General features: G+C 56.1%; 1 protein-coding gene across 1 annotated transcript in view; it reads left to right on the forward strand.

Moving 5' to 3' along the window:
• Positions 1-23,360, forward strand: part of SPTB (spectrin beta, erythrocytic) — a 66,551-nt gene that overhangs the window by 36,931 nt on the left and 6,260 nt on the right. The window contains exons 19-31 of the mRNA XM_037031795.1: positions 665-928; positions 1,261-1,467; positions 1,889-1,978; positions 5,562-5,840; positions 6,387-6,517; positions 7,463-7,667; positions 7,926-8,300; positions 9,678-9,922; positions 11,173-11,311; positions 11,991-12,075; positions 12,832-13,028; positions 13,332-13,381; positions 13,893-13,971. Coding sequence (XP_036887690.1) covers positions 665-928; positions 1,261-1,467; positions 1,889-1,978; positions 5,562-5,840; positions 6,387-6,517; positions 7,463-7,667; positions 7,926-8,300; positions 9,678-9,922; positions 11,173-11,311; positions 11,991-12,075; positions 12,832-13,028; positions 13,332-13,381; positions 13,893-13,971 — 2,346 coding nt within the window. The remainder of the gene's footprint in view (positions 1-664; positions 929-1,260; positions 1,468-1,888; positions 1,979-5,561; positions 5,841-6,386; positions 6,518-7,462; positions 7,668-7,925; positions 8,301-9,677; positions 9,923-11,172; positions 11,312-11,990; positions 12,076-12,831; positions 13,029-13,331; positions 13,382-13,892; positions 13,972-23,360) is intronic.

Genomic DNA, 23,360 nt, shown 5'->3' on the forward strand with positions numbered 1-23,360 from the left:
GGCCATGTCCACAGTAGTGGAAGGTGCGGGCTCCAAGCCAGACTGTCCCCCTCCCCCTGCCTGCTCCTCCGTTTCTTCATCTGTGAAACGAGGGTAATAACAGCTCCCTCCCCAAAGGAGTCGTGAGCATTAAAACACTCAGAATAGTCCTGGGAGATTATTAAATGCTTAATAAACATTGACTGTCACGAGTGGTACATAGGTCTAGACCCGAGTCATATCATACTGTACTCACCCCCAAAAGATACATTTGTGAAGGTGAAAACCTGCGAAGACAAAGACAGTAACTGAAAGGCTGGTCAGTGCACGGCCTCTGGGGAGGCGATCAGGACAGGGTGGACTCAGGGCGGTTTCCAGGCTTTCCAGGCGGTTACCTGGATGGATCCTGAACCTTTTTTTTCTTTAATTAAAAACCAGTTTTAGTTCCAGCTGACCTTTGCCTGCAGCTCTCCATACTGCAACTTCCTGAGTCACTTGCCCCAAACACAGCTCCCGCTGTCCCGCCTTCTGCAAATAACTCAGGGATACACAGTCTTTCAAATGGGCCCCACCAAGTTCTAGATAGGTTCCTGGCTTCTCTGGCCTCCCCTCGGGCAGCCCTCTGCAGCCACCTGGAGCAAGGCTGCACCAGGCCGGACGGTGAGCTCGCCTCTCTCCCGCACAGGAAGGCACGCAGCTGAGGGAAGAGAAGCCCCAGTTTGCAGCCCTGGTGTCCCAGAGGCTGGAGACTTTGCACCGACTCTGGGATGAGCTTCAGGCCACCACGAAGGAGAAGACCCAACAGCTCTCAGCAGCCAGGAGCTCTGAGCTGCGTTCGAAGACCCAAGCTGACCTCAACAAGTGGATCAGCGCCATGGAGGACCAGCTTCGGTCAGATGACCCGGGCAAGGACCTGACCAGTGTCAACCGGATGTTGGCTAAGCTGAAGGCACGTGCGTGGGTTGCAGACTGGGAGTGTTGGAGTAGAAGGGATCTTGGGGAGCAAATCTGAACCTTGAAAGCCAGTTCCTCCCTCTCAGCGGAGCTTACCTTTATCGTGCAAAAATGTCTCATTTGCGGAGGGTAAGACAGGGATCCAGATGGGTTGATAAAGGCATGCCTGAGAAGAGAAGTCCAGGTGCTCCAGGGAGGGGAAGATGAGTGGGGCAACCAGGGAGCTCAAACTGGGCCGTAAAGGATGGGGGGGATGTGAATGGTGAAGAGGAGGGAGGGGCTGCCCAGGTGCCAGGCAAGTGCCAACACTGTCCCCTTGTGTCCCAGCGTGTGGAGGACCAAGTGAATGTGCGAAAGGAGGAGCTGGGGGAGCTGTTTGCTGAGGTGCCCTCGCTGGGAGAGGACGAGGAGGGCGCTGACTTTAGCATCGAGAAGCGGTTCCTGGACCTCCTGGAGCCCCTGGGAAGGAGGAAGAGGCAGCTAGAATCATCCAGAGCCAAGCTGCAGATCAGCCGGGACTTAGAGGATGAGACGGTATGTGTGCTGCAACCCTCAAACCCCCCAGCGGCCGAGGCAGTGGCTGCCGCCCAGGGCAGCTCTTGGCAGAAGACGTCTGGTCATCTCACCCCCTAATCTCACAGGGTTGTTGCAATGCATACATTAAATATAAAAGTAAAGCCACTGCTTTCTGAATGTTAACTCACTCATGGACTTTCAGGCCAGACAGACTTGGGTTCCCAATCCAGCTACATTACCATTCCCCTGTGTGACCAGGAACCTCAATTCAAAATATCAAAATGTCCCCATCTGTAAAATGGGGACAAAATCCTGACATGGGGTGTTGGGAAGAACCAGGGAGATGCAACAAGCAGCACTCTGTGTGGATCGTGGCGGGTGCTTGGGAAAGGGAGGGCACAATTGTCACCGGCTGTCCTCCTGCCTTTGGTCTCCGTAGCTCTGGGTGGAGGAGAGGCTGCCACTGGCCCAGTCGGCCAACTACGGCATTAACCTGCAAACCGTGCAGCTGTTCATGAAGAAGAACCAGGTGGGTACTGCCTTACCTTGTCAGCGCCCCCTACCCCTCCTGCAGAAGACCAGCTACAGCAGATTATCACTCTCGTTAGTAGCTCTGGGATCCCCAGACCCCCTAACAGAGCAGCTCTGGTGATGGCAGAGAGAATTCTGGGAGGACCACAGGGGAGCAGGGTGGGGGCTTGTTTAGATGCTCTGGGATTTGGGGCTGTTCAGAGTCATCAGGGCACCGGTGAATGCAAAACCCAGACACATGGCCTCGAGTTTAACTTTGCAGCTTCTGTATTCCACAGCCTCCCTGAGAGGAGGCCCACAGCTCCTGGCCGCTCTCCCTCTTCCAGGGCTGAGCTGGGCAAGCGAGGTTTCCTTGGGGTTAGCAGGCCCCACTTCTCTGGACATGTGAGGACTTGCAGAGCTCAAACCCCATTAGGAAGCACAAACCCCAGACTCCGAGCCTCGGACTCAGAGCCACACGCGTGTGCTGTTCTGTTCTCTCTGAGGCCTGGTCAGGATGCCAGAAGCGACCAGGTGCCACACTTCCTCTCGGGTCAGAGTTACCTTGTCTCCTCCAAGGCCAGCTACACTGGTCGTGCTGCCTCCGTGTCATGCCAAAGGCTGGCCGCAGACCCTGCTTTTGGGCGGAGAGTCCTTTCTCCTGCCTGGTCTGCGCCTTGAGTCAAGAATTAGGGGCAGCCACAGCCATGAGCAACGAGAGCCGAGGGACCTACCCCAGAGAGAGCAGGGTGTCCCAGAGTGCCAGTCGGCATTGCAGCTCCTAGGAAAGGAAGGTCATGGCCGACAGTACTTCCTGCCCTAGAGCAACAGCAGCTGCCATCTGCCCACAGAGCCCAGCAACTGTGCCAGGGCCTGAATTATATTCAGAGGGGCTCTTTAAAGGCTCCCTCAGAGCCTTCGCGTCCAGCTGACATGATCAAAAGGCTCCAGCAGCCACACGAAGGGACTGGGCTGGAAGGTGCTAAGATGCAGATTAGCACCACAACCTCCACTAGAGAGGGGGGAGGAGGCTGGTAGAAGACAGTGTCCTTGGGGCCTCAGTTTCCTCAACTGTAAAATGAGCCGACTTTAGTCCTTCCAAGACTAGAGACTTTTTTGACGGTCTAGTTAGTGTTATTGCCAAAAGATTTTCATCTCCCCTGGCCAAAGGATGCTATTTTAAGAAAAGGGCAAGTATAAATGGGGCTCTTCTAAATAAGAAGGGGAAGGTAATCTCCTGGGAGAGCGTGGCTGCCCTAGTGAAGACTATTTCAGGCTAACCTGGCCATAGCACAGGTCCCGTTTTACCCTCCCCTTTGTTGCAGTGGCTCTCCAACCTCAGGTGCGGGAGACGCGCCCAGAGGGCTTGTTCAAACACAGCTGACCAGCCTCCACCCAGATCCACTGAATCAAACTGGGAGTAGAGCCTGGTAATTTCCATTTCGACCAAGACCCCGCATTGTGCTGAGGCTGCTGGTCTGGACCCCACTTTGAGAGCCACTGCTTATGGGCTGTGCCCTGCAACTAGAGCAAATCCCGAGAGGTGCCACCTGAGTGGTTTTCAGGCTTCCCAGTAGAATCACCTGGGGGAACTTTTAACCCTACGAATGCCGCAGTGCCACCTCAAAGTCACTAATGAGGATCACTGTGGCAACCACGGTTCTGTCTGACCTGGCCCCTACCTGCCTTTAAATCGCATCTCTTACCACTTTCTCCCTTTCGCAGTGTTCTAGCTTTTCCGACCCTCACTCTGGCCATTAAATGGCCCAGGCTTGCCTCCACCCCAGGGACTTTGCAGTTGCTCGTCCCTCCCACCAGCAACGTCACCCCCCAGATCTTTGTGTGGGGGCATCTCACTCAAACGTCATCTCCTCAGAAAGGCCCCCGACTCCCCAGGCTAAAGCAGCTACCGCCGCACCTCGACAGACTTTTTCATCTCGTCATATTTTCCTTCTAGCACCCATTACCTGCACTTACTTACCTGCTTACCATCTATTTCCTCTACTGAGTGTTAGCTTTATGAAGACAGAGGTTTCATTTCCACATTGTCCCTAGAACAGGCTCTGCTCTATGTGAAATAACTTAATAAATATGCATTGAATGAATGAAGTCACGGAAGAAGACATCACAAGCAAGCTCACTGCACAGGATCCCAGAAAGCAATCGCTTTAAAGAGAGAGAGAGAGAGAGACCGTTTAGGGTTCCTTGCTGAGGTCCTAAGATCCAGGGAAAGTAGAAACAAACAGAGCTGACACCTGGGAGGTTTGAATACACTTGCACAGACCACAGGAAAGTGTTAGCCTCTCTTCCAAGTCAGGTGCCACGTGGATGTTGCTAGTTCTATTTTCAATCCTGTCAGTCACTGTGCTGCCCACGTGTCCTGCTTTTGCCCCCCACCCTCCAGATGGCTTTAAAGGCTACAGACAGTTGTAGACAGGGAGGATGAGGTATAAGGGGCCAGGAGCCATGTGCAAGAAGCACCCAGGCTCAGGCCTCTGGGACCAGAAAGTGAGGGGATACATGGGTCACAGCCCCTTGAAAAACAAGGTGACCCAGTTCCAGAGTGGGAGGAAAATACCATTCTGGTGATGAAAGATTTAAACAAGAAAATAATACAAAGCTCCCAAGAGGTTTGAGAAATAGAAATGGAGGAAAACAAAACAAAACCCTTAACTCTGTACAAGGGGAAACAGGCAACTATAGTTGTTTTTTTTTTTAAGATTTATTTATTTGTTTATTTATTTATTTTAGAGGAGAAGGGAAGGAGAGAGGGAGAGAAACATCAAGGTATGGTTGCCTCTTGTGTGTCCCCTGCTGGGAACTGGCCTGCAACCTAGGCATGTGCCCTGACTGGGAATTGAACCGCGATCCTCTGGTTCGCAGGCCAGCGCTCAATCCACTGAGCTACATAGCCAGGGCTCAACTATAGTTTTATAGGAGTGAAAACTCCTAGGATAAGCCCTGGCTGGTGTAGCTCAGTGGATTGAGCGTGGGCCAGCGAACCAGAGGATCGCAGTTCAATTCCCAGTCAGGGCACATGCCTAGGTTGCAGGCCAGTTCCCAGCAGGGGATGCACGAGAGGCAACTGTATGTTGATATTTCTCTCACTCTCTCCTTCCTTTCCCCTCTAAAGATAAGTAAATAAAATCTTTAAAGAAAAACTCCTAGGATAAGATATCAAGAGACCATTTGAGCATTGTTTTCCTTTCCTCCGTCCTGTACAACTGAGACTCAAGTTCTGCCAACCCAGGGGGAACAGGGAGCAGTCCAGAGCACATGCTATGGGATCAGAGGAAGTCATGTTCAAATCCCGGCTCTGCCATTCGCTGCCCGCAGGTCCCTAACCTGCTCTGGGCCAGTGCCTGGTGCTCATCCCAGCAGACTGTGGGAGGCTGGAAGGAGAGTGATGTGAAGTGCCTAGCACTGTGCCTGATGTGTGGTCCTGGCAGTTTTTATGGCCACCCCCAACTCTGCTCTAGCTTCCCTGAGTGGGAGGGGGCGAGAGGTCCCAGGGTGTCACCTGGGCAACCTACTGTAGGTCCGGTCTCACCTGCACCATGAGAAGGCCCCGCCTCTGAGCCCTTCTTCCCCTCTGGCCCCAGACCCTGCAGAACGAGATCCTGGGCCATGCACCACGGATCGAGGACGTGCTGCAGAGAGGGCAGAGGCTGGTGGAGGAGGCAGAGATCGAGTGTGGGGACATCGAGGAGCGCCTGGGCCACCTGCAGAGCTCATGGGACACGCTGCGGGAGGCGGCAGCTGGGAGGCTGCAGCGCCTGCGGGATGCCAGCGAGGCACAGCAGTACTACCTGGACGCGGGCGAGGCTGAGGCCTGGATCAGTGAGCAGGAGCTCTATGTCATCTCCGACGAGACCCCCAAGGTCAGCTCAGGCCAGGGCTGCCAGGCTGGGCGCCTAGGCCAAGAGGAAGAGCTGGGGGTGGGCAGTCAGGGGGAGCCGTGGAAGCCAGGTGTGTGAGGGGTGAGGACAGGGGGAGGGTGTCCGAGGGACCCTCCTTCTCAGGTCGCCCCACCTCTTGCATGGACCCCTAGAGAGCACATACTGTAGCCAAGTGCCCTGTCTGCCAACTTAAATTTGCTCCAACCCAGAGATTCTTCTCCTTTTTTGTACCATGGGTCCTGTGCTATGGAAGGGGGTTAGAGGTGGCGTGAGTGGGTCTCTAAAAGCTGGAATGATAGAGGAGTTTCCACAAAACGGAAAGCTGGAGCTGGGCCCAGAAGGGTAGATAACAGATTGGGGGTGTTGAGAGGAAGGTAGGATGCAGACATTGCAGGGAAGGACAGCACAGTTCCCTGTGGGTGTCCCTGGAGCCTGGTTCTCCCCATCTCAGGCACCTCCAGGAGCTGGGCTGTAACCTGGGCCAGGCCAAGCTCCCCAAGCCCATGCTGATGGTCCCCTGCCTCCTAGGATGAAGAGAGCGCCATCGTGATGCTGAAGCGGCATTTGCGGCAGCAGCGTGCGGTGGAGGAGTATGGGCGGAACATCAAGCAGCTGGCTGGCCGGGCCCAGAGCCTGCTCACTGCGGGCCATCCCGAGGGGTGCGTGTGACCTGGCTGGGTCATGGGCGTCAGGCCAGAGGCCCCACCAACCAGGATCCATTCGGGTTCAAGTGGGAAAACAGGAACAGTTTCCCTGAAAAGTATGGGTTTGAGAAAACTGCTTTCTGGACTCCTGATTGGCCCAATTCCATTTCATGCCTGGGTTCTATATGGGTAACTTCAAACGGAGCCAACTGAGGTCTAGCTTGCAAAAAGATCAGAAAACAAAATAGTGAAACCACCCCCTGAGTGAACTGAGAGCCCCAATCTTTTGAAGAGTTGGGCTGTGCTAGGAGATGCTCACTTTTCATTTTATGGTCCAGAAGGCATTTCACAATCTCAGTCTCTTGACAAAATTATTACAGAGGGGTGGAGGAAGCAACCTTCATCTATCTCAGCTGCTTAGCTGTGCAGGTTCTGCAAAGATGCGAGCCCACTGGGCCACCCACCTCAGGCTGCTCCCAGTCATGGCTCCACCTCAGCTGCCTTTACAGCATCCACAGCTGTGAGTCCTCGACAGCCCCCCCAGCATTTCCCAAGGAGACCTGAGGAGGGAGTCCTGGGTACTGCACGGCCCTCTCTAAAGAGCTAAGTGGGGCCCATTGCTGCTGGGGTCCCACTCAGACCACCTGCCCTTCAGACTCCTTGGAAGAATAATGGGGAATTCCCCATTCGCTCTGTCTCTGTAGGCTTCCCAGGGTGCCAGGCAGGAAGTATCCACCTCCAAGAAGGACATGTTCTGTCATCCCTGAATCATCATGGTCTATGGGGCGGTTCCTTATCTCCCTGCCTCTTCCCCAGGAGAAGTCACTGCCATTTCTCCTAAGCTGCGTTTCTCCACCTGGGCCGGTCGCAGGGCTGGGAGGAGTGGTCGGCTCCCCTGAGCTGGCTGCTCTGAGTTTTCTGTTGCCACTGACTCTGAACGCTTTCTTGTTTGAATTCCAGGGAAGAGATCATCAGACTCCAGGGGCAAGTGGACAAGCAGTACGCGGGGCTGAAGGACGTGGCGGAGGAGCGCAAACGGAAGCTGGAGAACATGTACCACCTGTTCCAGCTGAAGAGGGAGGCCGATGACTTGGAGCAGTGGATTGCAGAAAAGGAGCTGGTGGCCTCGTCCCCAGAAATGGGGCAAGACTTTGACCACGTTACTGTGAGTACTCGCAGCAAACACCCTCTCCGTCTTCCTCAAATGCAAGAGCCAGTGCTCCAGCCGTGTGCACACCCACACACACACCTGCCAGGCCCACAGAGATGCAGGCACAGTGGCGGGCACTCCAGATGCCCCGGGGAAGGTGTAGGAGTGTGGCTCCCCATGGTTGTGGTTGCCGCCTGGGAGAGTCTGCAGCCAGTGCGGTGACCCCACTTGCCCTTGACCGCAATAACTGCGTTTCTTTCTACCCCTGTCCAGCTGCTCCGGGACAAGTTCCGGGACTTTGCCCGGGAGACTGGGGCCATTGGGCAGGAGCGGGTGGACAACGTGAATGCCATCATCGAGCGGCTCATTGATGCGGGCCACGGAGAGGCGGCCACCATCGCCGAGTGGAAGGACGGACTGAATGAGATGTGGGCCGACCTGCTGGAGCTCATCGACACACGCATGCAGCTGCTGGCCGCCTCCTACGACCTGCACCGCTACTTCTACACAGGCACCGAGATCCTGGGCCTCATCGACGAGAAGCACCGCGAGCTGCCGGAGGACGTGGGGCTGGACGCCAGCACCGCCGAGTCCTTCCACCGGGTGCACACGGCCTTCGAGCGGGAGCTCCACCTCCTGGGCGTGCAGGTGCCTTCTGTCCCTTGCTGTCCACCCGCAGGCTCCGGGGTCCCGCCTTGCATGTCTTCCCCATGACCAGTGTCCTGGGGGCCCAAGCGTGTCAGGTCCTGTCCTGGCTTCTGCAGGGGAAACCTCTGGAACAGGCACTAGGGGATTCCACCTCCTCGGAGAGGCAACAGCTCAGGGCAGGAAGGCAGGGAGTGGTGGCTTTCAGATGTTCTTCAGCCTCTCGTTCTTCAAGCTGAATCTTGACAAAAACCCAATGCCTAAAATACCTTAGAATACAATTTCTCTGGCTGTGCGAAGTAGTACAGTATTATCAGCAAACACACGTGTTTTCTAGCACCAGCTACTGTTCTAAGCTGCACACATATTCACTGAACCCCGGAGCCACCTGCTGAGGGAGGGACCAGTATTCCCTGCACTTTGTAGATGAGGAAAGGCAGCCATAGCAGGGTCAGTAAGGGGCCCAGAACCCGCACTTGGCCTGGGAGCCTGGCAGCCTGGCTATAGACTCTGTGTCCTCAGCCACGAGGCTGTTCAGCCTTTCCACATGGGAGCTGCAGGAGCCCCCAAATCTGCCTAGACCACCCCCTCCTCCCCTCATTGGGGTGCCCCTGAGGTACCGCCACAGGTCCATAGGCTTCTACACAGTTCAGTGGGATAGAGCAGGGGCAAGGGACCCCAGCTGTTGGGGGCTGGCTGGGATTCCTGTGGGGCAGGAGAGATGGGCTGTTGCGCAGCCTTGCACCAACCCAAGGGGGTTCGGGGCCCCCGGTTCACATGGGGGGTGGGACGGGCATCCTAGGGATTTGTCCTCCAACTGGAGGTGGGGCCTAGAGTGCAGCTCTTGTGCCCTGGAGGCGCCAGAGCCAGAGGCAGGCACAGCCCCAGTGAGTTCTTAGGGCTGAGGCGGCCCTGCCCTTGGGCTGGCCTCCGACAGGGGTCTGCTGCAGCCCCTTCCTCGGAGAGGCCACATGAGTGGTTACCAACGGGGACTTGGAAGCAACCTCCCATCCCAGCTGTCCCGCTCCACTGGGTAACCTCAGGCCCGTCACTTAGCCCCCCATGCCTCTGCTTCCCCATCTCCAAAACAGAGATAGTACCAGTGTCTCTTTCATAGGGTGGTGGTAATAAACTAAACGAAGAGAGTAATAAACTAAGTGTTTAGAACAGTCCCTTTTATTACCCTTTGATGAAGGTCAAAGGGGTGGGGGTGCCTTGGGTCATCAGAGGTGCCAAAGCAAAAGCCTTTTGCGGCACCCAGTGGGCGGTACCTTCCAGCAGCGCCCTGGGAAGGGAGGCTGGGAGGAGAGGTGCCCTCACCCATCCTAGGCCCAACATGCATCTTTCTGGGGAACAATGTCCAGTTTCGTCTGATCACAGGTACAGCAGTTCCAGGATGTGGCCACCCGCTTGCAGACAGCGTACGCAGGGGAAAAGGCAGACGCCATCCAGAACAAGGAGCAGGAGGTGTCTGCCGCGTGGCAGGCACTGCTGGACGCCTGTGCCGGGCGCCGTACCCAGCTCGTGGACACGGCAGACAAATTCCGCTTCTTCAGCATGGCCCGCGACCTCCTCTCCTGGATGGAGAGCATCATCCGGCAGATCGAGACCCAGGAGAGGCCCAGGTGAGGGGGGCATCCTCAGGGCAGCCCCACGCCTTGGCCACCTTGTCCCAGATGCTGGCAGCCCAGGGCGCTGCACGGAGGCTTCTCCCCTGAGGGATGATCTGAGTGGCTCAGCTTCCGCTGGGAGGACTGACCAATTCCAAGTAAAGGGAATCCTGAGTGTGGCTAGAGAGACATCTGTTCTTGAACTTCTACAGTGATGGGCATGAAATACGGGGTTCACTGTTTATTCCTCACCCAGCTCTGGGTTACGGGGCTGCTCCCCGAGACTCGGGGAGGAGCTCATTGCTCGTGGGAGGCAGCGGCAGAGCCCTGGGCACTGGGAGCCTCGTGGGGACCAGGGCTCCCCTTGCACTTGGTGTCGGGCTAGCAATTGTCTGTAGCCCTTGCCCCCCTCTGCCCCTCTGGTGCAGGCTCTGGAGGTCAAGCTTGTATATTTCTTTGGGGGCATACAGCTCACATACCATGCAATTCAATATTCCATGGGTTTTCATATAGTCACCATTGTAGAACCATCACAGTACCAGTTTAGAAGGTTGTCATCACCCCATTGAGAAACCCTGTACCCCTCAGCAGTCCTCACCACCCCCTCCCCCACATCCCCCCTCCCCTCGGCCCCTGGTAACCAATAATCTGTTTTTTGTCTCTCCAGACTTTTTTTTGAGATTTTATTTATGTATTTTTAGATAAAGGGGAAGGGAAGGAGAAAGAGAAGGAGAGAAACATCAATGTGTGGTTGCACTCATGTGCCCCCAGCTGGGGTCCTGGCCCACAACCCAGGCATGTGCCCTGACTGGGAATCGAACTGGCAACCCTTTGTTTTGCAGGCCCGCGCTCAATCCACTGAGCTACACCAGCCAGGGCTCTCCAGACTTTTTACATGAGTAGAATGATACAATATGTGGTCTTTCCTGTCTGACTTTTACTCAGCACACCCTTCCCAAGATTTCTTTGTACTGTAGCATGTATCGGTACTTTATTCCTTTTTATTGCTGAATTGCATTCCCAGGCTTCTTTTGGGGTCCCTTTGCCCGACCCATGCCCTGGCCACGAGCAGCGGCAGACTCCAGGCGTCAGCGTTCCTGCCGGGGCCAGGCGGGCAGAGCAGGGAGTGGCCTCAGACCTGCAGCCAGAGGGAGGGGCGCCCCTGATCGGGACTCGGCCTCAGGCTGACCGTAGTCACCAGCATTTGCTTCACCCCCAAACTCTCTCACCTGCTGCTGTCCCCCTGCCTGCCACCCCCACCCCAGGGACGTCTCCTCAGTGGAACTGCTCATGAAGTATCACCAGGGAATCAAGGCAGAGATGGAAACCCGAAGCAAGAACTTCAACGCCTGCCTGGAGCTTGGCGAGTCCCTACTACAGCGGCAGCACCAGGCCTCCGAGGAGGTGAGAGGGACCGTGGGCCAGAGATGGCCTCCTCCCTGTCCTTGCCCCCACTCCTGCTGGACCAGACAGCTTCCTGGGAGGGTGCTTCAGAGGAGGCGCACCTTTCTCTCCCCCAGGGAGTACTGGCGATGAGAGCCCCACCCACCGCTGTTCAAGGGGCTGGCTGCTTGCAGGGAGAGCAGGCTAGTAACCCACCTGATGCCCCCTGTGTGCACGTTTTGCACTTGGCAACACCCACTTTCCAGGGGAGGCACGTGTGCCTCAGAGAAGTTAAGTAACGTGCCCAAGGCTGCACACCTGTGACCTCTCATGCCTGGGCCACTGGTTAGAGAAATCTGGAGTGTCTGCATCTTGCAGGCAGAGAGGAGCTTTCATTAACCCCAAATCACAGGTGGCCTCAAGACCTGCTACAGACAGGGCTGGTAGAGAGCAGAGTCCGCTGCAGGGTCACCTCCCCTGCTCTGGGAGCCAACAGAACACATGCCCCAGAGCGTCCATTCCTGAAGTACCTGCCTTAACCAGACAGTTACGGCAGATTAAGCAGAGCCCACACTTGAAGCCAGGTCTTTGTGACCAAGCCCACCCAGCATTCTTTGCAGGATCTGTCTGTGCACTGCCTCACACATGGGCAGGATTACCCAAGCCTGGGCTGTTGTTCTCCCTCCTTCCCTCCCCGCAGATCAGGGAGAAGCTGCAGCAGGTGGTATCCAGGAGGAAGGAGATGAACGAGAAGTGGGAGGCCCGCTGGGAGCGGCTCAGCATGTGTGAGTGCAGCCTGGGAGCCAGGGAACCAGGAGGGGGGGGGGGCGGGGAGTGACATCACCACTGCTGGGAGAAGAGCCCCCACAGCACACTCATCATGAAAGTTCCATGGTCAAGGGCCTCAGGGATCCCCTCAGGAGACCCGAGCTGCTGTAACCAGCCAGCCAGCCCCCAATCTCTCTGCCCCCAGCCCCCCACTTCATGCCAGGCTGAGATCCCTATAGACCATGGCTTGGAGAGGGGTCAGGATAGGGCTCTAGTGCGTCCCAGATGTTTGATCCGAGGCGCGTCAGGTACAGAGGGAGCCCTATCCTGTGCAGCTAGAGACTAGGAGAGGTGGAGAAATCCCGCCAGAGCCCAGAAGACCTGGATTGGTCATGTGGCTACTTGTGCACAATTTTGTGAGACAGCCAAGGGCCGGAAAGGGAGTATTCAGGGTAGAGATGACAGCTCCTCCGAGGGAGATGTCTAAACTACATCTTGTTTTCAAAACGGAGTTGGTTCTAACTGGTGGGTTTTTAAAATACCAGTCTATAGAGATGAGGCGGTGCCCCAGTGTGGGAAGGGGCCATCTCAGGCAGAAGGCCATCACTGAGCAGGTGTCCACACAGTAAAGAGGACACAGGTGTAGGCCTCCTGCCTGACTGCCAACTCCGAGTTGGTCTGCAGAACGGCCCCGAGGCCCGCGGGAGCTGACCCTTGGGTGCTGACAGCCCCCTGGGCCCTCTGGGCGGCCTGCGTCTTGTTCCCCGCGGCAGTGCTGGAAGTGTGCCAGTTCTCTCGGGACGCCTCTGTGGCCGAAGCGTGGCTGATCGCCCAGGAGCCCTACCTGGCCAGCCGGGACTTTGGACACACAGTGGACAGTGTGGAGAAGCTCATCAAGAGGCATGAGGCTTTTGAGAAATCCACAGCCAGTTGGGCAGAGCGCTTTGCTGCCCTGGAGAAACCCACCACGGTGAGCGGGAGGCTGGGGTGGTGGGCAGCCACACCTGGAGGGTATCTCAAGTCAAGAACTCTTAGCCAGTTCGTAGACACCCCCAAACCGTGTAAAAGGCTCGGCAAGGTGGGAGAATTGGAAGGAAGTACGAGTGGCAGAAAGTACTGCCTTTTGAACCCAAAGACAAAAGGGGATAAATCCCAAAAGGAACATACACCAGAGTGTGTTGGGTACGGAGAGCCACTTTTAGAGAAATGTGTTTGAGAGTGGTCTCCCCTATTTGATGGTGACTCTGACACCCCTGGCCTTCTCGTCCTCTAGCTTGAGCTAAAAGAACGTCAGATCCTGGAGAGACCCGTGGAGGAAACTGGGTAAGAAGGCGGGGCTGAGTGGGGGCTTCACCGGAGCACTGCCAAGGGCGGGGGGCGAGGGAGGAGGGTAGTTTTCATCAGAAACAGCCCTCTGATGCTTTAATAATGCACTGGTGACCTCTCACACACCTGGGCCACTGATTAGAGAAATCTGGAGTGTCTGCATCTTGCAGGCAGAGAGGAGCTTTCATTAACCCCAAATCACAGGTGGCCTCAAGACCTGCTACAGACAGGGCTGGTAGAGAGCAGGGGCTGCTGCAGGGTCACCTCCCCTGCTCTGGGAGCCGGCTGAACACGTGCCCCAGAGCGTCCATTCCTGAAGTACCTGCCTTAACCAGACAGTTAGGGCAGATTAAGCAGCTCCTTGCCAGGCACCTGCCAGGCCGCCCAAAAGCCTGGACAGGGAGACGCGTGGCCTGAGCTCCCTGAGGAGGGTGGGAGAGCCAGGTTTGGGGGTAGATGCTGGCCTCAGAGAGGTGCTTGTTTCTAAAGAGGGGCTGCGTCTTCACAGGCCTCAAGAGGAGGAAGGAGAGACAGCGGGGGAGGGTCCCCGAGTTCCTGACCCAGCGGCCACCGTGAGAACGTCCCCGGTCAGTTTCCTGTCCCACTTGTCTAGTTCCTTGGATTCGTTGCTGCCAGAACCCGCTCATCCCTACTAGGCTTGGCCAGGGGGCCAGGGCGGAAGTCGAGGACAGGCACACACCACCCCAGCCCCAGATGCTCCTTCAGACCAGCCTGCATTTTTCACTTAGGTGGTTTCCTCCAACCCAGAAGAAACTGACATGCCAGCCCACTGGCATGACTCTTAGTTTGGTTTTATCTAGTCTAATAAATTTTCTTCTATAAATATGTTACCATCTACATCAGGGGAAACAGTTTATACAGAGATGATCAGTTTTTGTACACTGTCCTTTTTCCCATTCTCCCTCTCGCTCCCTCATTAACATAGTGCCCCTACACACACACATACATACACACAGCCACAAACAGATTGCCCAGCCCTGCCTGCCACAGCCACGGGCATTTCAGGACTGCCCCCCACCCAGCACATTCCTCCCTCCTAGGCAGAGCCCACCCCCCTTGCACCTTCCCGGCCTGAGGTCTGCTGGTCAGCAAGTCTGAATATGGACCTGGTCCTGGGGCAAGAACAGACTTGAAGGAGTCTTGCAGTCATGTGGGAGACCCCCCAGGGCTTTGAGGTCACAGAGCCAGTCCCCAACTTGTAGAAAAGGAGAACGTGTGGCTGAGGGGAGGAAATGAGAGAAGCTCCGACACACCAGCTGCCAGTCACCGGGGCATATGGCCCCGGGAACTCCACCTGGAAGAGGTCTCTGAGCTAAAAAGACCCAGGAGGTCCGTGCAGGAGGCCTGGGAGGCTGTAACCCAGGTTTGGGGGAAGTGCCCTGGGGAATGGCTGGCTGAGAAGAAAGTACAAATTCAGCATGTGTCTGGCATGGCTTCACCACTGCATGTACCCCACTTCGACAGGTGCCCAGGTGAGCTTGCCGGAACTTTGGGGGGTAGGGACATTGGTATTCTAGGTTGAAATTTCTGGTACACCAACCATCCCAGAAAAAAATACACATACACTGAGAATTTCCTGTGCAGAATCCCTGTTGGGTCCAGACTTCAACCCTTCCCACACTTCTGTGAAACACGCTCACACTCACACTCACCCTCACCCTCACCCTCTGCGGCCTCCAGCCTGGCCAGACGCCTCCCTCTCTGAGCTGCACCAGCCCTTCATGTCCAGCAGAGGGCATTCCTGGGCTCCCGCTGGAGGGCCTCTCCCAGAAGTTCCCTCTGAAGCTCCCATCATCGCTTGTGGGGGTCTGGTCCCAGCCCCTCTCTCCCAGTGACAGCTCCCACTGGAAGGAGCGAGAACTGGGGGCTGGCACAGACTGTGGACACGGGGGCTGGGACTGTCCCTGCTTCCTGTACTACCTGCGCTTCCGTTGTGCATCCCTGTGTGTCTGTGTGCGGTGGTGTCCCAGGTCTGCAGGCTCCTTTGTGACCCCCTGAATGACTCCATCCATTGTTTGTGTCCTGTACGTCTCTGCAAGTTTGATTACCTGTGAATCAGAGCCGCCTCCATCCAACATCTCAATGTCAATGGGTTCGGGGGGAATAAAACTTGCTTGGACCTGAGTATCTCTGGAAGGGTGGAGTGAGCCCGCATTTGAGACACTGCTCAGAGAGCCAGCCACGCCAGCTGGGAGAGCTGGCCTGTGCCCAGTCCTGGGAAGAAACCAGATGGCGAATCAATGAACACCAGGCCCGAGGCCTCATGGAAACATTTCCTGCTGCTTCTCCCGTCTCAGCCCTGTGTTGCGTTTTCATGAGGATCTGCGAAACTCGGAGGGAGGGTGCGCTACCCAATTGGTCTTTTGATACGAGAAGAAAAAAGAATGGGTCCCACACAGGCTGGGAAACCTTTGCAGAAACTGCAGGCCTCTCCCAGGGAGTGCGGGCTGTCTGCTGGGCCTTCTCTCGGTAGGCCTGGGTGATGGTGGCTGTCTGCTGTCCCCCTGTGTGTGGTCTGGTGTCGGTGCCCTATAGAATAGACCCACGCGGTGTTGCTTCGTGTGAAACCCATCACTAGTGCATGCCGGCTTCCTGCTTCGGGGAACAGACGGGAGTGGACGGGCACCTGAACCGCTGTCTAGACCGCTGCACACCACAGGCGCGGCCACCCTGCAGGCCCATCCCAGTCCTCCCCTGCCCAGTGCATGGAAGCACACACACGTGTACACGCAGGGACCCAAGGGCCATTCCCTGCCACACCATGTTCTTCAAGCACATCATGGTAATGCATCGCCTCCCTCACCTCTTACTTTTCCACATTAGTGTTCTGATAAAAAAACCACTCCATCCATACAGGTAAGTGTATACATAGGTGCATGTGAGGCCAAGCACAAGAAACAAGCTATTATGACAGTGGAACTCCTGGGGTGGAGGTCAGGACCTTGGGTTGTAGTCCTGAATTCTTCAGGAACCTTCCTGCATGATTTTAGACAAGCCATCTAATCTTCCTGGGTCTCTTCGCCCTCATAAAGCCCTCTGCAGGATTATAGAAAGTCAAGAACATTCCGGAATGTCATCAGTGTGCCTGAATAAAGGCGGGGGCAGGGAGAGGTCGTTTTCCCCAGTTTCCCCTTGTCTTCTCTGTAGCTCTAGGGGACCTGGTTTGTGTTTGTCAGGTGCCAGCGGGTGTGAGGCAGGAGCTGGGAAGGACAGAGCAAAGGCCAGGGTGTTTGCCCGTGTCCCTGTTCAGGGAAGAGAGGCAGGGTTGGACCTCGGCTCCTGACAGGGTCAGTGCCCTGAAGGCAGCCCTGGGTACTGCTGGGAGCCCTGGCAGCAGGCTGAGCCAACCCCCTCCCTCAGTGTCTGGGACGCCCTCACCCCACCACCCTCTGTGTCTCCCCTTCATCCTGGGTGTGGCTCTGGGAAGGGTTGAGTGGTCCTGCTAAGGTTCTCATCTTCCAGGCTCTGGTTGCCTCAGAATCCTCAGTGTGACTGTGGTGGTGAGNCAGGGCCTGCCCTAGGAACTCGCCCAGCAGGGCTGCTCTGACAGTCACAGCCGGGAAAGGGATTGGTGCTTCTAGAGGCTGTGACAGGAAACAGCCTGTCTTCAGGGTTCATTCTTCGGGGCAATCATGCCCTGGCTGCCTTCAAGCCTCCAGGGTGGATCCAGTCTGTGGTTCAGGACTGTCGGGCACCAGGCCACTCCAGAAAGCGACTGCCTGGGTGCTGTTCTGCAGCAGGCCTCCGGTTGTCTGGGAAAACTCCTTTTCCCAAGCACTCTCTTACCGCAACCTCTCAAGACTGCCTGCAGCCAGCTTCCTCATTAGGGGTGAACACAGGGAGTTAAGACTTCTCCCCCCACAGTCTTCGAGGTCGCTGTCGCTTCAGAGGAGTGACCAGCGCTGGACAATGTGAGGGATGGTGCCCCAGGGGCTGAAGGGGCACTGGATTGCAGGCCCTCCCACTCTTCTGTGAGACCAGACCCCTTTCACCCAGTGCCCGCCTGGCTCCTGCTGCTGTCACCCCCTTGGCAACCTGCACAGCTCCCCCACCCCCACCCGACCCCGGCAGGCAGCCCGAAGCTTTAATCAGCAGCCAGAGACCAGGCTCTGACGTCCCCAGATGGAAGGGATGTGGGAGTGGAGGCAGCAGCTGTGTTTCTTCTTGCCCGAGCAAGCTCTCCCCATCCCTTCTCCCCTCCCCCTGTGAGGGCGAATGGAGCTGCTCTTTCTGGCATTGTACTGTGAAGGCCGATTGGGTGTTTGTTCATATGAGCAGACCCCACCTGGAAAGAACTTCAGTTTTCCCCTAAACCTGGGTGTGTCCTTGTCTCCCCAGGATGCCTGAGTCAGCATGGCAGGGGTGTGTCTGCCTGCAGTCTGGCCCAGAGCCCCAGCACTCCAGGCTCCCCAGAGAAACTTGCTTCAGGCTCTTTCTGGACAGCTAGCTGTTCACCGCTGGGTGTGCCCAGCTCTCTGTGCTGTGGTCAGACGTGATCTTTTCTGGCCCTGCTGCTCCAAAGGCCTCTCCGAAGTTGTTCTTCCCAACTGCGTCTCAGAGCATCCCAGATATCAATGGGCTCAGTCAGGGTGGCCTCAGGTAGCACCGGAGGCATCTCAGAAATGGGGCTTGAAGCTGCCCACTTGTCAGATGGGTGGTGCATCTGGATGGGGGAGTCAGTGCCTTCTAACCCTTTCTAGCCTTTCTAATGCTGATCCAGCAAGCCCCCCACCCCATCTCGCTCCTCCAGGGCAGGGGCCCGAAGAGCCCACACCAGTGGTGGGAATGAGGGAGACAGGTCCCAAGAAAGCTTTTTCTCCTCTCACCATGACACTGCTGGTGGACCAGGTCTTGCCCTCCCTGCCTGAGGGGACCCTGAACACTCCCCTCTTCATTCCCCCTCACTTTACCTGGTGGCCGTCCACTCTGTGTTCCCCCCCACCGTCTTCCCTGCTTCCCCAGTTGCCATCTCAGACAGCTGCCCCTAGAGCACAGTGTGGCTTTGCTCTGCTCCCTCCATCCCACTTCTCATGAGAGCCCCTCACCATCCCACCACCCACCGGGCGACCCTTCACTGCCTGGTCCAGCCTCCGCTCCTCACGCAGTCTTTCCTTATCCAGCAACAACTTCTTTCTCTTCCCACATTTGTCTCTGCTCATCCTAAGTTCCTATCTCTTTATCTCCATGGCTGCTCTCAACTCAACAAACCATCTGTTTTTCTTTTCTTGCAAAAAATTGTCTTCTAAACAGCCTTCCCAACCTGTCTGCCAATGGCCCCTCACCCCTTCACCCCTCCTCACCCAGGGAGGAGAGCCCAGACCGCAAAGGCTGGGGGAGGGGAAAACTCTCGGCTGTGAACATGGCCAGTTCCACCCACCCCCTAGTTCCCCAGTGCTATTTGCTCACCTAAAACATCAGCAATAGGTCTTGACTGGCTCCAAGCCCCTCTTCTGGCCCCTTCCGGTGTGGCTCCGATGTGACCCCGCTCTGCCTTGGAAGGACGGGCCACAGGTCTTAGTAAGCCGTCTCATTCAGACTGTGAACCCCATCAGGTAGGTACATTCCTCTAGAATAGTGCCCCTCCTCCCCTCGCAGCAAGGAGAGTAGAGAGTTGGAGACCACACAGATCCTCAGCCTTCCACTCACTGGAGGTGTGTCTGTGGGCAAGTTATCCGTTCGCCCTGACCCCGGGTTCCCTTTATCTGTAAAATTGGTGCAGTGATACTTGCCTCGCAGGGGGAGTGTGAGGATCAGAGAGAGAACATAGGTAGACTATCTGGCAACTAGCAGGTGATTCGTTAAGTCCTCCTTTTTCCCTTCGGTTTTTTCTCCATCCTTCACTGTACACTTGGATCTCTTAAAAGAAATGTCCTCCGTATGAATTCCAGCTTCCATTGCCCAAGCCTCCCAGACTTTCCTCGAGTGGCCCTCCCTTGAGCCCTGCTCCACACACTCTGGGCCCAGTCCTTGCTGTGACATAGGCAAGACCACCATGTGGCTAAGGTCAAACATTCTCTTTCCGGGCTGCATCCTTATGCCCTGGTTCTCACTTATCAGCATCTCCTTTAGAGAACAGCCTCATCGCTTGTGTTTCTTTGCTTGTCAGTGTATCTGGGGGCCATTGAGCATCTTATAGGGATGTCCATCCTGCCTCCCTCAGGCCGCCTGAGACCCAGGATAGCTCTGAATGCAGCCCAACACAAAATCCCAAATTTACTTAAAACATTATGAGATTTTTGTGTGTGATTTTGTGTTGCAACGTGTGGCCCAAGACAACTCTTCCTCTTCCAGTGTATCCCAGAGATGCCAAAAGATTGGACACCCCTGAAAGAACCTCTAAAAGATCTTGTGTTTGCAGAAAGGGTTGGTTTTTTTTTTTTCTCCCTCCTGGAAGCTAGAGCTAGTTGTCTGTGTGCTGTGCCCTCTGCCACCTGCTGGCTGAGCCTGGAAATACACCTTCAACTCCTTTAGTCCAGAGAAGAAATGTACCCACCCTGCACCGCTTCCGTGCCTCTTCTTTTGTGGAGACCCTCAACCTTTGCCTGCACCCCCACACAAGCCAGCTTCCTAGCAAGGCGGGACCCTAAAAAGTCAAGCTTAGAAGACTCTGAGGTGGCTACTCCCCCTACTGCCCACCCCTCGGGTGTTGGGGCCTCTCCCTGTTTGTGACCCTATAAAAGGCTCTCCTGTCTGTGCCCTGCACTCCCCTGACATCATGATCCCAGCAGCCAGAGCACGTGCCCACCTCTGGTCGTTTCCCCATCCCCTGCCCATCTGGGCCCAAACTGGAGATCCTAGGTCCATGCTGCAGCCAACCCCAGACGCTCATTCTCCCTCATGCTGCCCTTCCCACTTATGGCTGAAGACTCGCAGACCACACCAGCCTAACTGAGAATCCCAAGGCAGCTGGACCTTCCCCCTTCAGTGTCCCCAGCTCCTCTGGGTGACCCCTGTAGGCTGGGTACCCCTCAGCAGTGCAGGTGTGAGTTGTGTGTCCTCCTAACCACCTGAGGGCTGAAGCAGCAGGCCTTCTGCCTTAGAGAATGGAGGAGAGGAGGGAATCAGATCATCTCATCCATCCAGGGCCTTTTGGCAGAACCTGCCTGTCCCTACAGCCACAGGAGTAGCCGGCTCCACAGACCCCGCCCTGCTGGGCAAGGCACCATCTCCATGTGAGAGCACCGTCCCAGCAGCGGCAGAACTGCGGCTGCCTCCCCCAACTTCCCCTGCTCTCCTAAAACGGCACAAAGCGTATTTACCCCTGGAACCTGGGACAGGAGGGCCCTTCTGCCCAAACCACCACATCATCCTTCTCTTGGATGTCTCTTCCCCCAGGCCAGGGGGAGAGAAGCTCTGCCCGTCCTGGGCCTGGGAGGGAGAAACAGCCACCATACTCCCCCCCTCCTCCTCAGGCCTTGGCCTTGGCCTTCAGGATAGAGAGGACAGGGTGCGTTTTATACCGTCTCCATGTGAACAGTCAAGAGCACATAAGAAACCTTTGCAAACATTGGAAAAGCTATTTTCCAAAGCCAACCCGCGACCCAGCCATTTAACTTGCAAAATGTCCCTGCCAGGGAATGTGGGCCAGGCACCCATTAGGAGGAAGCAGAGGTGAAATTGAGTTGGGAAGCAGTCCTGGAAAAATCGTCTTTGTTTTCAGAGGACAGTTCCCAAAAGGAAGGAGAATGGAAGTGAAAGCACAGGAAGAAAATGTGGACCTACAGGCCTCTAGTAAGACCAGTCCCAGGAGGTTACAGGCTGGATAAGAGGGGTGAACCAGGCTGAGGGTCTGCTGGGCCATCTCCCTGAGACCCCAGGGCAAGGGCGGGGAGGGCTCCAACCCACCACAGCCAGGAGCAGTGCAGCCAGGTGAAGAGGTTAGGGATAAAAAGAGGCTTCACTTTTTGCAATACTAGACCCCCTCCCCAAACTACACCCAGGTCAAAGGCTTGGCCTGATGGGTCCACAGGACCCCAAACCCAGGCTACCAGCCTTATTCCTGCTACTCCTGCCCTTGCTCCCTGCTAGAGGATTGTGCAGGCAGGGCTTTGGGCCCCCCGGATCCTTGTGGTCAGTGCTGGCTCATTGCACTCTTGAAGATTCAAATAGTACAAGATGCAGAAAGACCAGTGTGGTCTGGCCACAGATGTCAAGGGGTTCTACAACAGAAAAGGATGAGAGCTCTAAAGGTGTGATAAAAACTCAGGTTCGTCCAATTCTGGAGTGCGTGTTTCTAATTGTCTCCAACACTCAGAAGCTATGTGGCCTTGGATAAGTCACTTGACCTCTCTGAGCAAAGGTTTTCTCATAGATTGAAGGTAGTAAATAGGCTAGGGTAGTGTGGTTTTCAAACTTTTCCAGTCATACTATCTTTTCTTTGAATAAGATCTCACTGAATCCCAACTTACAACTGTTTATTGAACAGCTCTAATTTTATGGAACACAAACATGATTAGTTTTACCTTTCTTCCAAGCACCGCCTTCAAACGTCTCTGCTGAGCCTCCCTTCCCATTCCAGAGCACCATCTCAGGCAGACCTTGGTGGCTTTTAGCCTGCCCAAGTTAAAGCTTCAATCTGATGTCCAACGTGGTGCCCACACCCTCTCGTGTTCCGTCTCTCTGGCCCATGTTTGTGGGACCGATGTTGGGGAGCATGGGGTGTGTCTGCTCTTTTCCAGCTCCTTTCCAACACTCTCTGGGCCTCCATCCATCTGCAGTGGTTGGAGTCAGGAGTAGATAACGGGCCAGAGTTTCATTACTGCCTGGGCTGGCCCTGCTCCTACAGGTGTTCAGATGCGGCCTGTGCAGGAGCCTTCAAGGCTCTTTCCCACCTGGTGCTGTGACGTCTCCAGTGGTCAGGCCTCTGAGACAGGGTTCTGACCAGATGGCTAAAGCTAGGCTGCCTTCCTGGGTGCTCCTCAGGCAGACAGGAGACCCACCCCTTCTTGCCCTACCTGGCGGTGGGAGGCAGGCTGCCCGCTGCTGCCCCATTGGGCCTGCCCTGCCTTCTCTGGCCGCAGGCACAGGAGCAGATTGACAAGGAGTCTGGGGCCCAGCTGGGGAATGGGGCATGGGCGCCTGACACGTGGAGGCCCCCCACTCAGTGTTGACAGCGGTGGGCAGCACCCCACCCTCCACAAGGAAGTGCAGGCGGGTAAAGCCACAGCCCTTCCCCAGGGCAGGGGCCCCTTACGGGCGACTGTCAGCCCCCACTGCACATCAGAATGCAATGAAAAGCTTAAGAAGAGATACCAATGTGCAGAGCCCACTCCAGGCCGGTGAAAGCAGCGTCTTGAGGGAGGGGTCTGGGACTATTTCATTAAAGCTCCTGAAGTGAGGGTACCAGGCAGCCACGCTCGGCGGGCATCACTGCCCTACTGCAAGAAATTCCTGTCAAATGACAGGAACAGGACCAGTTAGTCCGGGTTCTTCCTTTTTAAGGTAGTGGGGGACACCAAGGAATGGCTGCCCTAACTTTGAGGGGTTAGATATAAGTGGAAGGCAAGCGAAGAGTTCCCATTCACCATTTCATACACGTGTTTTTCAAACTTGCCTTAACAGCGGCCCCTTCTTCGTAGGAAGTCTTGCCAGAGCCCACGCAGAACTCGGCCGAGTTAGAGTGTGTGACCGCAGCAGGGGTGGGGGCCTGGCGCCGGGCAGTGAGCCTGGGCTCTGCCGGCTATGTTGGAAACCCCTGGACAAGACCATCACTCAGGCCACCTTCAGCTCACTCCAAGAACTTGTTGATGTTAGATTGGGGGTAGGAAAGGAGCCGGAGACGTGGGCGGAGTCTAGGGAAGCAAATCAGCTGGGTACCTGCAGCAGGGGGAGGGGTCAAGCGGGAGTGGGGGAAGGGAGGGGGACCTGGGGGAGGGGGCGGAGGTGCATGGCAGAAAGGAACCAGGCTCGGGAGGGGGCCTGCTGGCTCCCCAGTTCTGCAGAGCAGGCACCCCTG

The sequence above is a fragment of the Sturnira hondurensis genome, unplaced genomic scaffold (assembly GCF_014824575.4).
Source record: "Sturnira hondurensis isolate 20B ecotype Veracruz unplaced genomic scaffold, ASM1482457v3 Scaffold0021143, whole genome shotgun sequence".
Taxonomy (NCBI): Eukaryota; Metazoa; Chordata; class Mammalia; order Chiroptera; family Phyllostomidae; genus Sturnira; species Sturnira hondurensis.